Here is a 13736-nt window from a genome sequence, read left to right on the forward strand (position 1 = left end):
CTCTAGCAAAAGAGGCCAGAGAAATAATAACGGGGTACAAAGAGATGACAGGTGAACTAAATGAGTATTTTGCATCAGTGTTCACTGTAGATGACACTAGAAATGTGCCAGGTGCTGAAAAGTGTGAGAGAAGAGAAGTGAGTGCAGCTACTATTACAAGGGAGAAGGTGCTCAAAAAGCCAAAGATCAATGGGTACATTAGTCACCCACACCAGATAAACTGCACCTTAGGGTTCTGAGAGGTAGCGGTAGAAATTGTGGAAGCATTAGTAATGATCTTTCAAGAACCATTGGACTGGTGTTATGGTTCTTGAGGACTGGAAAATTGCAAATGTCACTCCACTCTTTAAGAAAAGGAGGGAAGCAGCAGAAAGGAAATTATAGACTAGTTGGTGGTTGGGAAGATGTTAGAGTCAATTGTTAAGGATGAGGTTACGGAGTACTTGATGACACAGAACAAGATAGGGCAAAGTCTGCATGGTTTCATTAAGGGAAAATCTTGCCTGATGAACCTGTTGGAATTCTTTGAGCATATTACAGCCTGGACTGATAAAGGGGATGCAGTGGATATTGTATATTTGTATTTTCAGAAGGCTTTTTGACAAGGTGCTACACATAAGGTTGCTTACCAAGGTGAGTGCCCACAGTATCACAGAAAAGTTACTAGCATGGCTGACTGATAGGAGGCAGCAAGTGGGTATGAAGGGATCCTTTTCTGGTGGCTACCAGTGACTAGTGGTGTTCCACAGGGGTTGGGGTTGGGACTGCTTCTTTTTATGCTGTATATAAATGATTTAGATGGTGGAATAGATGGCTTTGTTGCCAAGTTTGCAGATGATACAAAAGTTAGTGCAGGGGCAAGGTAGTGTTGAGGAAACAGGAAGGCTGCAGAAGGACTTAGACAAATTAGGAGAATTGGCAAGAGAGTGGCAAATGAAATACAATGTTGGAAAATGCACGGTCATGCACTTGGTAGTAGAAATAAATGTGAAGGCTATTTTCTAAACAGGGAGAAAATCCAAGTCAGAGATGCAAAGGGACTTGGGAGTCCTTGTGCAGAATGCCCTAAAGGTTAATTTGCAGGTTGAGTCAGTGGTGAGGAAGGCAAATGCAATGTTAGCATTCATTTCAAGAGGTCTAGAATACAAGAGTAGGGATGCAATGCTGAGGCTTTATAGGGCACTGGTGAGGCCTCACCTTGAGTATTGTGAACTGTTTTAGGCTCCTCATCCAAGACGAGATGGGTTGGCACTGGAGAGGGTTCAGGAGGTTCACAAGGATGATTCCAGGAATGAAAGGGCTATTTTATGAGGAACGTTTGATGGTTCCAGGCCTGCATTCACTGGAATTTAGGATGAGGGGGAATCTCATTGAAACCTTTTGAATGTTGAAAGACCGAGACAGTGGAAAGGATGCTTCCCATGGTGGGGGAATCTAGGACAACAGGGCACAGCCTCAGGACAGAGGGGCATCCATTTAAAACAGAGATGCAAATAAAGTTCTTTAGCCAGAGGGTGGTAAATTTGTGGAATTTCTTATCACAAGGAGCTGTGGAGGCCAGGTCATTGGGTGTATTTAAGGTGGAAACTGATTGGTCCCTGGTTGGCCACAGTATCAAAGGTTATGGGGAGTGGGACTGAGGAGGGGGAGAAAGGAATCAACCATGATTGAATGCTGGAGCAGACTCGATGGGCCAAAGCCCTAATTCTGCTCCTATGTCTTGTCTTATTCTGAGGCTGTGCCCTACGGTCCTTGACTCTCCCACCAAAGGAAACATCCTCTCCACATCCACTCTATCTAGGCCTTTCAACATTCTATAAGCTTCAATAAGATCTCCCCTCATTCTTTGAAACTCCAGCAAGTATAGGCCCAGTGCTCCTCATACCCCTTTCATTACCGGAATCATCTTCATAAACCTCCTCTGAACCCTATCCAATGTCAGCATATCCGTTCTTAAATATTGGTTCCAAAACTGCTCACAATACTCCAAGTGAGACCTCACTTGTGCCTCATAAAGCCTTAACATTACACCCTTGCTTTAATATTCTAGGCGTCTTGAAATGAATGCTGCCATCGCATCTGCTTTCCTCGCCACCAACTCAACTTGCAAGTTAACCTTTAGGAAATCCTGCATAAGGATTCCCAAGTCCCATTGCACCTCAGATTTTTGAATTTTCTGCCTGTTTAGAAAATGGTCTACGCTTTTGTTCCTTCTACCAAAGCGCATTACCAAACACTTCCTGACACTGCATTCCAACTGCCACTTCTTTGTCCATTCTCCTAATCTATCCAAGTCCTTGTACTGTTCCAACACTACCCTGAGGTGTAGTCCACATCTGAGCTGAAGTGACTTATCAATCTTCAGACCTTTCCCCTTCTCCCGAATAATAGCAATTGCACTCACTTTTGCTCCCTGACACTTGAACTTCTGGCACACTGCTAGTGTCTTCCACAGTGAAGCTGGATGCAAAATACTTACTTAGTTCATCCATTTCCTTGTCCTCCATTACTACCTCTTCAGCGTCATTTTCCTGCAGTTCAATATCACTTTTCGCCTGTCTTTTACTCCTTATATATCTGAAAAAAACACTTTTGGTATCCTACTTGATATTATTGACTAGCTTACCTTCATACTTCATCTTTTCCCTCCTTAGGTCTTAAATAATATTAACACACAGACATATTACTGTTAACACTGTGAATGAAGCAGAACTCTATGATTGTTTGAAAAACATTTAGCAGTTATCAACTTTTATCAAGCTCTTTATCAAGTTCTTTTATCAAATGAGTAAGTAACTTCTTACCTGAAGGAGGTGGGCTTTGTGTTAGCTCTGGTGTGATCAGGTGAACAGCTGGTGATTGCTGGTAGTGTGGCTGCATGGGAAGCAGTGTAGCCCTTCTCTGGACCCCCACTATGTGTATTTGCGCTTGCCCGTTATTTTCTTCTATTCGTTTTATTGTGTGTGTTGGAAACAGGGACCTTGCAAAAAAAAACATGTTTGGTCTCATTAAGTGCCCAAATTAGTTTTTAACCAAATCTATTCAGACTGAACAATGCAGATATTATAGCGTGGCAAGTGGATATTTTGGGATCACTTCCTTCCCCCCCCCCACACAGATATGAAGACAAAAAAAAAATGAGCAAGGGTAGGCAGGAATTTTAAAGTAAACTCAGTGATGAGCAAATATCCCTGTTAAAGCAAAACAAATACTAAAAAAGCTTGCACATTTGTTCTTTAAGAATTTATCTCGGAATTGTTATAGAAAGCTTCCAACAAGTTCATGGCATTTCAATACAAGGATCTTTTTTTTTTTAAAAAGGTATTCTTGGAATGCAAGTATAAGCATCAAAATCAACATTGAAACTGGATGCTCTTAAAATAATGTTGCAATGTTTTATCAAACTGATTTTTGAAAAAATACCTTGGCAAAGCAAACTATTCTATAAACAAATATACTCCTTTTTGGGGGAAAAAGACTTACCTGAGGCATTTGTTAAATCCTGCTGATGTCAGAATTCCACCCCGAGCCAATTTGCTGCATACAGAAAGGTACTCTGAGTATAGGTCTGTTCGTGAGACAGAGCCTTCTAAACAGCTCTCAAGGTGTGTGCTTAACCTGTAAAAAGCAAAATGCCACAAGTTCACTGGTTCTGGAGACCAAATGTGAGAAGTCAAAAGATCAATATTTACATCCTGGATGACACAAGCAGAAAAGACTGTCTCGCTTAGACTATTTTTAAACTATTGGGTGCTGTGGATCTTTTATTGATTAGGCAGCACTACAGATATATATTCAAAAATAAGTGATGACAATTATGTATTAAACTACTTACAACCAATGAACCTAGATGAAAAAAATGCCAGCTGAAATAAATTGCAATTGTGGCCAACAGCAACATTTCAATGATACTCAGAGAGCTCAACCATGTGTTAAAAAGTAAAACTTCGACTCTCTGTTGTTGGCTATGACCACTGCATGCCATTTTCCTATTCTTCTGTGCAAAAATAGTGTAATAAAAAACCAAACAGCTCACTGGATTATGGAACATATTCCGCTCTGCCAAAATAGTTTGTCAAAGGGTAGTTCTGAAGACCCAAACTCTCATTCCAGCAATGCAACTTGGACCTTAAGTATATTCCATTACTTATCTTAAAGGTTACTACATACACATATTGACATAGTGTAAAGCATTTGAAATCAATCATTAGGTTTGACAGCTATCCAGAAACATTCCCTCTGGCAGCTCACTTTGTACCACAAAGCAACTGTACACATTTTCTTTCTGCAGTAGTTAACAAGCTATAGATCACTGTTAAAACCACTCTGGTCCCTGTCAGAATGAGCTTCAGAAGTACTTTGATTGATGCCATAAAAACGATAGCAAAGATTAATCTCAAGTCTGAGAAAAATTACTGCACTCCGACTTTGAAGGTTTTGTAATTTTTCAGCTAAGTAAAATCAATGTGTAAAGCTTACTCAAATATCAGAATAGGTTTTATTAACATTGGTACCCTGCTTATCATGAACCCGCAGAGCAATGAGTTGCTTTATTTTATTTTATTTAGAGATTCAACGTGGAATAGGCCCTTCAGTCCTTTGAATTGTGACGCCCAGCGACCCCTACAATTCCAATTTAACCCTAACCTAATCATGAGACAATTCACAATGACCAATTAACCTACCTAGTACATATTTGGGCTGTGGGAGGAAACCGCAGGATGTGAAGAAAACTCCTGCAGTCCATGGAGAGGGCAAACAGACTCCTTACAAAGGCCGCCGGAACTGAACTCCAAATTCCCACGCCCCTAGCTATAATATCATCATGATGACCTCTACACTACTGAGCCGCCCCTCATTACTACCATGCCTGGTCTTCATGTCCAAACACAGGTACAATCCCCCGTGTAGTTCCAAAAGACGTGCCAAGAAGCCATGTGAATGGCCACATTCACAGCTGCTGTGCTGGGAATTTGGATGGTGCAAATTGCTGCCTCTCACTGGACTTCCCCAGAAGTGAATCACCCCACAATTCAGGATGGAGGCTGCCAGTGAGGGCTGCTGCTGGATGCGCTGGGGGACAGTACCACTGCTCAGGATCAAGGATGAGGGTCTCCAAGACGCAACACCTGCGCCATGTGTTAACAAATGCCCTTTCGATATCTCTTCATTTTGCCTGCACAGCTCTCACCAGCCCAGAGATACTTCTGTGGTGACAGGATCAATAGCAGTCATTGCTTGAGCTTCTTACTATACAGCAGCAAATGCCCAACCTAATGTCCATGGACCCCTTGCTTAATGGTATTGGTCCATGACATTAAAAGGAGATTGAGAACCCAGGTTTATAGACAGGTATACAAGTGGAAGTTAACAGCTTCTATTAATTCAACTAGTAATGCTGAGGAACACTATAGCATCCAAACAGAGAACACATGTAGTAGGTGCTTCCAGTTCCACTCACCGTGCTGGGCAGAGTGCAGCCATGGGCCCTTCATCAGTGCTGAGTGGCTGCAGCACACCCAGCCAGCCTAACACCACCACACACAGGCAGGCTCTCCTTACCAAGCTGTGGGAGATTCATTGCTGCAGGAGCATCAGCAAAGGATTAGGTTTTGCGCCAAGCTCCCAGTATGGCAGCACACAGCAGTGGGAGGGCAAAAGTGCATGGTAAATTCTCGACACAGGACTACGCAACAATGGAAACTACAGAAGTTTGCCTCAGGTTCACAGTACACTCAGTAATGCATCTCTGAGCCCCTTCAGCACTGACTCCATTAGTGCTCTCACTCCTGGAAATATGAGTAAACAGGTGTAACCAAAATTATTTAAAATAGTTCAACTACTCTATTTATCCCCATCTTTTCTTATAATTTTCACAACCAAATCACTCTGAAGAGTGCCAGAATTCCTTTAGTGAGGAATGATCACGATAAAACAGCTATCAGGTACATCTCGGTTCAATGGCAAGTAGGTTCAAAGTGGCTAGAGATGAGGCTGCAGTGTCTAAAACACAAACACACATCACCCACAAAATACAAATGCCACATCCTCTACTTCAGCTCCCCCATGTAAGTGCCCTGTCCTGGAGCCCTGCATCTCAGTGGCCCTCTACTTACAGCCCTGGCCCCAGCAACCACATCTTGCACAAGGCCGATGTCTAACACAAAGCCAAACATCGCCCACCAAAATGCTTCAGCCTCTAAATATCCCGAAGCATTCGAGTACCCCAATGGACGATTAGAGTGAACTCATTCTACGGCCATGGGAATATTTCACTTTACTGCTGCCTTGATGGGAAGTGAATATTGTGCTTTTTAACTCAAACTAATTTTTGTGTATATTTACTAGTAAAATAAAACTTTGTCATGTTCTTCTATGTCTACCCTACCTTTAAAAAAAAAATTGGACTGCATGGGCTAAAGAATAGTCCGATTTTTCAGCCCATTATCAGCTAAAATATGTAAATACATGCAAAATACATCATGATATAAAGGCTGTCTCTTGACCATTTCAAATGTTGATACGCAATCATCCATCAACAAGAATTATCAGTCTAAAAATACACTGCAATGTCCTAGACAGGAAGAGCAAACCAAGATTAATAAAATTTTCTCGGATTAATGCACCATGACGCCATGTATCTCGATACTTCATGCATGTTTTATATACAATGTAATGTCAAGGAAACAATTTAAATTGGGCTAGCTTATTTCTTGAAGGATAAATTGTGCCTTCTGTCAAGGCCAACAACCTCAGCCATGGAACATGAACACAAACACCTTGAATTTATACCATGGCACTCCAAGATCCGTAAACTGCACAACTTATATTTTGGCAATTTGTATATGCAATTGACAGCACAGTGTTCATATAAACTTCCTACATCTTTCACTGTCAACCCATCCTTTCATTCACTTTTCACTAATGTACTAGAGCTTAATTCCTGAGTTAAGTCATCTTAAAGGTTAAATTTATTTTCAGTGTATGAATTGCTTTGGACTTAAAGCCAGCTTATTTTCTAAAGTCGTAAGTGGGCTAAAGGGTACAGGTTCCAAATGCAGAACCTACATATCTTAAATATTTAATCTGAACCACAGTGAAAGAACTTATTATTTTTTATGTATTAAATTTAAATCACCGTGGGTTATTAAGGCTATAGCACTTTAACCCAATACAGTGGATTCCAGTTAATTGGGCCATCAATTAATCAAGACAGCAGCTTATTTAGGACAACTCTTAAAGCAGTGGTCCCCAACCACCAGGCCGCAAAGCATGTGCTACCAGGCCGCAAGGAAACAATACGAGTCAGCTGCACCTTTCCTCATTCCCTGTCATGCACTGTTGAACTTGAACACCATCCCCCCCCCACAACCCCACCCCCACCCACCCTCCGGTCCACAAGAATATTGTCAATCTTAAATTGGTCCGTGGTGCAAAAAAGGTTGGGGACCCCTGTCTTAATGAACAAAAAGTAATTGAGAAAATAGCCTGAATTCCCTTTGTTTATTTGGGGCACTATGTGCTTAATTGGGACAGAAGATTGTTGCCGTACAGTTTCAAATTAGCATCCATCGCATGCAATTGCTTGGCCATTAGACAGTATACCACGCTCACAGCAAACAGTTTTTGAAATAGTGCCTGTTGTTTGTGTTCAAAAAGCAGTGATTTTCATCACTGATAGTTGCTAAGAAGTAAGCAGCAAGGCAATTTAGAACCGTTTTACTCACTGCAGTTTCAAGCATTCGGGTTTAGAGATGTCAGAAACTGCCAGGAGTAAAAATTAAATGAATTCACTACTTCAACAAGTTAGAAACTACTAAGAATTAAGGTACCAACAATTATCTTAATATTACAATGAAGATTTGGAGTCTAAAGCATTTTATGATGGCAATCCACTAACTGCACTAGGTGTTGGTGCCAATTTGGTTCAATCTAAAGAACACAGCAGCGTACATTAGATGAATTCCTCCATCAATAACTATTAGAAACTAAAGCACTTATCTGTAGTGTTGGTAGTGTTCTAATTTGTTCTGTGTTTCATTTAAATACATCATTTGTTACTCAGTTAAATGGTAGTTACCTTTTAAGTTTCCATGAAACTTCAGCTAATTAAGGCTGAATTGGGCCAAAATATACTAGTCCCAATGTGCCCTAATTATACAGAATCCACTACATTTAATTGTTTTATAAATCATATACTCAAACAACTGGACCAAAAGTAGATTTTTCATGTTCAGTAGATCAACAAAGGTCAAAGATCAACTGAAGTATTGCGCTACAAATGCATCTTCCCATTTGCTCTTTGAAAACAGCCTAATAGTACTTACAAAGAGTCGCTGTATTTGGGCAGAACCAGATGGTCATATAATTAACGCTGTATAGCATACATGCTTTCAATGACTACTGTTGAAATACACATTATTAATCAAGGAATATTTGTCATAAGGATTTACACTTACCACTGGCAACAAAATTTTTCACTGTCAACTTCCATTCCTGGCGGGGTTACTGCTACAGGGCCAACTCTTGGTGCTGTGCAAGTGAGGAAAAAAAAGGATCAATAATAAGGGAGGCAAGTTGGTGGCATAACATACAATGAAGGCATATTGTTTAAGAGCAATATGAACAAATGTTGATAAATAGCTATTTACCCTTATGTTTTATTCATATACTTTCAAACTACAAAATAAAGGGAAATTACTCCTCATTGTAAGTTCTGTTCTCCAAGCATAACTACGCATATAAACACTTGGGTTTACCTAATTGTATGTATGCAGGCAGAAACTCTCAAAAGTCACCACATGCTCTTGTGTCACCATTTGGATAATAAGTGGCTCTGATTCCTTGCAATGCTGGAAGGGTGACATGTGCTTAGCACCAGGAGGTGGTGTAACAGAGCAGCTTCTGAAATTCTCTGGCCAATTGGAGAAGACACAAGGAAGGGAGGCATTTTTTTTTAAAAAAAGAGAAGTGATCCTCTGCTCTCATGCAGTCCACTGGCAATACACTGCTAAGAAGTTAGCCTTCACCGAGCACTTAATGATGGCAAAAGCCCAGAGAGAATGAGAATTTTATGACTTCAGGAAGCTATTTGCCCCAGAATACACATTCTTATGTGAGGGCAGAAAACTATTGCTTGAAAATTAATGGTTAGATAAATAAATCGAAATTGTAAAAGGTATCAAATGCGCCTTCAATATCTTTTGGTGGTGAGGGTAAAGCTAAAATAAGCCACAAAACAAATCAGTAAGAAAGCAGAGGAAGAAACAAAGATTGGAGATGAAGGGATAGACAATGATGTTATCTGTAAATGGTCCAGTGCTTTTCTTTTCAGCTTGCAAAAAACAATAACTTACTCCATTATAGCTGGAGACTGTTTCTTTTTCAACTTAAACACCATTAAAGGAATTACATTTTCCTTCCCCAGTGCCCCATCCCACTCACTCACCTATCCCTACCACTATGGCCATAGCAAAAGTTTTTTTTGTCAAGAGACCACAGATTTTTGTCTGAAAACCATTCTTTGGAGAACAGAAATTACAGTGGGCAACTTCCATTTCTCCTTCAAGAGCAGACCTTCCATCCACGGAAGCTTCTATAAAATAGATTATCAGGGACAGAGATATGCATATCTAAAAAAAAAATCAAGAGTATACAGCAACCACAGTGAACAAATCCCTACTGCCTAGTTTAAGGCTACAATGCTTCTAAATTTTGTTGTAAGTTTATATTTTCTCCCCTTACACTTTTTCAGGTCTCCCCACGCCACAGACCATTCTCCAAGTCACGAGGAAGTGCATGAACATGGCCCCAGGAAAAACATCCCTCCAAATTTTCCTTCCTCTCTGTGAGAACATGCCTGGTCTCTGCTGTTAAACAAAGAAAGATGGCAGTCATTTTCCAGCAGCCGTACCATGTTCATGTTGGTTAGGAATAAAGGCCAAATGGCTGGCCTAGCGTGGAGCCAAATTATTCGTTGGAAGTTTAAAAACTCTGGTGGTGTACAGGAAGTTGACTAACAAGCTTAGAGAATATTTGGGAATGTATTTTAATTAACCAGTTGCCCAAATGACATAGCTGCTACCCAAGATAGCTTGGTATCAAGTGTTATTTTGTTAAAATTATTGTGGCCAACAGTCATCAATTTTATGATGAAGAGGTACTAATAATGAAATAAATGCAGAAATTCCTATTAGACAAATCTAAAACAACTAGCTTGTAACTGGATAGCTTTGATGTCTTTGCTATTAAAGGTTATTTTACATTTAGCTCCTCTAAGGCACCACATTAATTTCCTCAGATTGAATGTACTAACAGCAAATATGTCCAGAACTTTGCTACAGTCATCTAAAGATAAACTACCCTGCAAGGACATGGCCAAAGTTCTTTCTGTTTACTTGGTTTGTTACAAGTGAAATGATTAAGTCGACTTAAAATCATTCAACAGCACAAAGTTATGATCATAAAAGGAAAAAAAGTAGAGGATGAAATGTTAGAAAGAAGAAAATGGGCAATGTGGGTTTAAAACTCGAAGTCAATGTGAGGTTAAAACCAATGGCATGCAGGGAGTCCTGTGAAGAAGATTATGTAAACCATTCATCATTGTACAACTACAGTTAGGGAGACCCAAGTGTTTGTATGTGGAAGATATAATTTGAAAAGAAAACCTTTTAAATAAAAAAGCATGGAAACAAAATAGTTTACACGAGATTTACGCGCATCACACAGGCAAATTCATGTGATTTTTGTTTAAAAGATGCAGGGAAAATACTTCCCAATGTAACATTTAAAAACAATTTCCATTCGTCTGGATATCATAAATTTAGTTAAGATTTTTTTTTCCCCTCAGTCATGGTTAATTGGAGTCCAAGATGAATCACTGTCAGGTATTGGACAGAGTTCTCAACTGGTAGGTATGTGGTAGAGAATGAAACACATTAAAGACATGCTGTAAGTGTCAGATACAATTAGACAGTGTGTGGAGTCTGTCAATTCTTGTTTAGCTAAAAACAATTCAGTGGCATGGGCTTGTGGCCACAAAGAAGGAATCATGTCAAAGCTTAACTCTTGCATAATCCATGTAGTCAAGAGGAAACATTGTATCTGACTCTTCTCTCTACCACAACACAAATTATTTTCTCACATTGCTTTAGATGGTGAAATAGTGATATAAATTCCATTTTCATTGTGTGATACTTTTAAATAGTCACAACATTTTTTATCTGTTTGATTAATAGAGTTCAGTCTTTTGATTTTCTTGGTAAAAGTATTAACTGTTTGGAAGTTTCTGTTTAATAAGTAGTACTAGTTAGAAGCATTAACACAGATAACATTCTAGTTATAAAGATCAAATATGCTGAATTAACTTCAGTGTACATTTGTGATATATATCTGAATGTTCTTCCGTCCATTCAAGTCCCTCATTTTAAATTTGACCAGCTTTCTCCCCCGTTCAGGGGCTACTGAAGCTAGAAAACGTGATAGTTCTCTTAGCTAAATCAGTTTTCCAGCATACAAGTCGAAATGGACACCAAGAGTACTGCAGTACAAAATATTCAATTTCAATAATCAGCCTAATTTTTCAGAGTTCTAGGTTTCAGATTTCCAACACTTAAAATGTATTTATTTTCAAATCATCGCTGACCATATACCTGAAGCTGGTGTAGTCTGGATTGGCGCTTGTTGTAAGTGCTCCATTGCTTGTGGTCTGACCTCAGAAATTACTTGGTGGTTGGAACTCTGATATTCTATTAGTTTGAAGGTAGTAGATGTATCAGACCCAAATGACTGGATGTCCACTGACACAAGACATACCAACATATCTGGCAAGAGAAAGTAAACTGCTTATTGAATATATCCAATACTAAATTTGAATTTAACCTTTGGCATATGATGTAACAATTGTTTTTATTAAATTTACAATTTAGAATCATGTGTCATGAAATTTGTTAACAGCAGCAGCAGCCCAATAATTAAAGGAGGAAAAAATAATAAATAAATCAATAACAGTATGCATATACTGAAGAGATTAAAAATCATGCAAAAACAATATATTAAAAAGCTATATATTAAAAGTATATATTTAAAATAAATTAAAATTTGAATAAGAGTACTCATTAACTTCATTTGTCAGAGATAATGTTCTCCTGCTGGTAAACTGATATGAATACAAGGTGAATTTTTCTTTAAACTGTAAAACTCAATGACATTGATTGTGGATATTATACAGGAATTTGTAATAGTTGATCTGAAATGCTTGCAGCTGTGTTTGAATTTGCCGTATCTGGCCAAGTGCTGGTAGGAGATGGGGACCAGAAAAGGTCTCAAAAGCCATTCTTTTCTTTAGTAATGACATCTTACTGGATTTTGTTAACAGTTTCTAATAATTCCTTTAACCTTTACCCAAAAGGATATTTCTTATGTACAAATAATGGGAAATATTGCCGTATTGTATAACATCTGAAATGTTCTAAGCAGTTCACAAAACAATACACGAAAATCCAGAACTTTAATCCCCTTTCCTGCACTTACTACAAAATAGAACCTTTTATTCACTAGGAAAATGAGGGATCATTACATTGTCCAATCCACTATGAGCTAACAAAACTGACCAAAAGGGAGGGAGGTGTGCCATTATAGCTACTTAAGGCTCCTAGAAATAAATTGATCAGCTAAATTGTTGGCAATTCATTTGGAATGTAACAGAAAGCTCAATCTTCTTCAGTGTGAATTTCATATATTAAGAAAAAACCCAAAACACAACCTCAATTGTAATCATCTTACCGTTGGTGTATTTGAGAGAATTTTTAAACTTATAAACCATATAACAATGCCATCACCTAACTCACTGTAACTTCATTATAAAATTTGTATGTAAATTCTCCAGAACCAATATGTTCAATAATAGCATACTAAGAGACATGTACAATGAAGAATGCAATAATTAGTGATACACTGTATTTAACTTGCAAAAAAAAAGTCAGATTTCACTGGAAAATTTTACATTAAGGGCAAAATTTCAACTACTACTTATTCAAACACTACATTATTTGCTACATTACACATTTTTTTTTAAAAAAAAGTTAATTTCTCACAGGTCCTTTTTCCGTTATTTTTTCGCTATCAGTTATGCTCAAATGAGAGAAGGCTTTATCGATTTGATTACCAACAATTTGCTGTGCTTCATCTAAGCCAACGACTTTACAGAACAAAAGTCATTAAGTTGCAAATAACTACAAGCAAAACAGTTGCTTGAGAACATTTGCCACAAAGCCGTTCACTCTATTGCACTGAACAAATTTCCTGTCTTAGAAAGGGCTTGTTTCCATGCATTCGCTCAGCACAGACACAAGCCCTTCAGCCCAACTGGTCCATGCCAAACAAGACGTCCCTTCAACACACACAAAATGCTGGAGGAACTCAGTAGGCCAGGCAGCATCTATGGAAAAAGAGTACAGTCAACATTTCAGGTCGAGACCATTCGTCGGGACTGGAAAAAAAGATAAGAAGTTAGAGCAAGAAGGCAGGGGGGGGGAGGGGAGGAAGAAGTACAAGGTGACAAGTGATAGTTGAAACCAAGAGAGACGGAGGGGTGAAGTAAAGAGCTGGGAACCTGATAGGTGAAAGAGATAAAGGGCTGGAGAAGTGGGTATCTGACAGGTCAGGAGCACCAAAGGGAGGTGATGGACAGATAAGGATAAGGTGAGAGGGGGGAAAACGGGAATGAGAATGGTGGG

At 39.0% G+C, this 13736-nt stretch overlaps 1 protein-coding gene across 2 annotated transcripts in view; it reads right to left on the reverse strand.

Annotated features, from left to right (window-relative positions):
• arid2 (AT-rich interactive domain 2) overlaps positions 1-13736 on the reverse strand; it is a 126856-nt gene that overhangs the window by 26306 nt on the left and 86814 nt on the right. For both annotated transcript variants that reach the window (XM_063057663.1, XM_063057662.1), the window contains exons 11-14: positions 11652-11822; positions 8460-8532; positions 3484-3618; positions 2805-2980 (exon numbers count right to left, since the gene is read on the reverse strand). In XM_063057663.1, the coding sequence (XP_062913733.1) occupies positions 2805-2980; positions 3484-3618; positions 8460-8532; positions 11652-11822 (555 nt within the window). The remainder of the gene's footprint in view (positions 1-2804; positions 2981-3483; positions 3619-8459; positions 8533-11651; positions 11823-13736) is intronic.

The sequence above is a fragment of the Mobula hypostoma genome, chromosome 9 (genome assembly GCF_963921235.1).
Source record: "Mobula hypostoma chromosome 9, sMobHyp1.1, whole genome shotgun sequence".
NCBI classification, from domain to species: Eukaryota; Metazoa; Chordata; class Chondrichthyes; order Myliobatiformes; family Myliobatidae; genus Mobula; species Mobula hypostoma.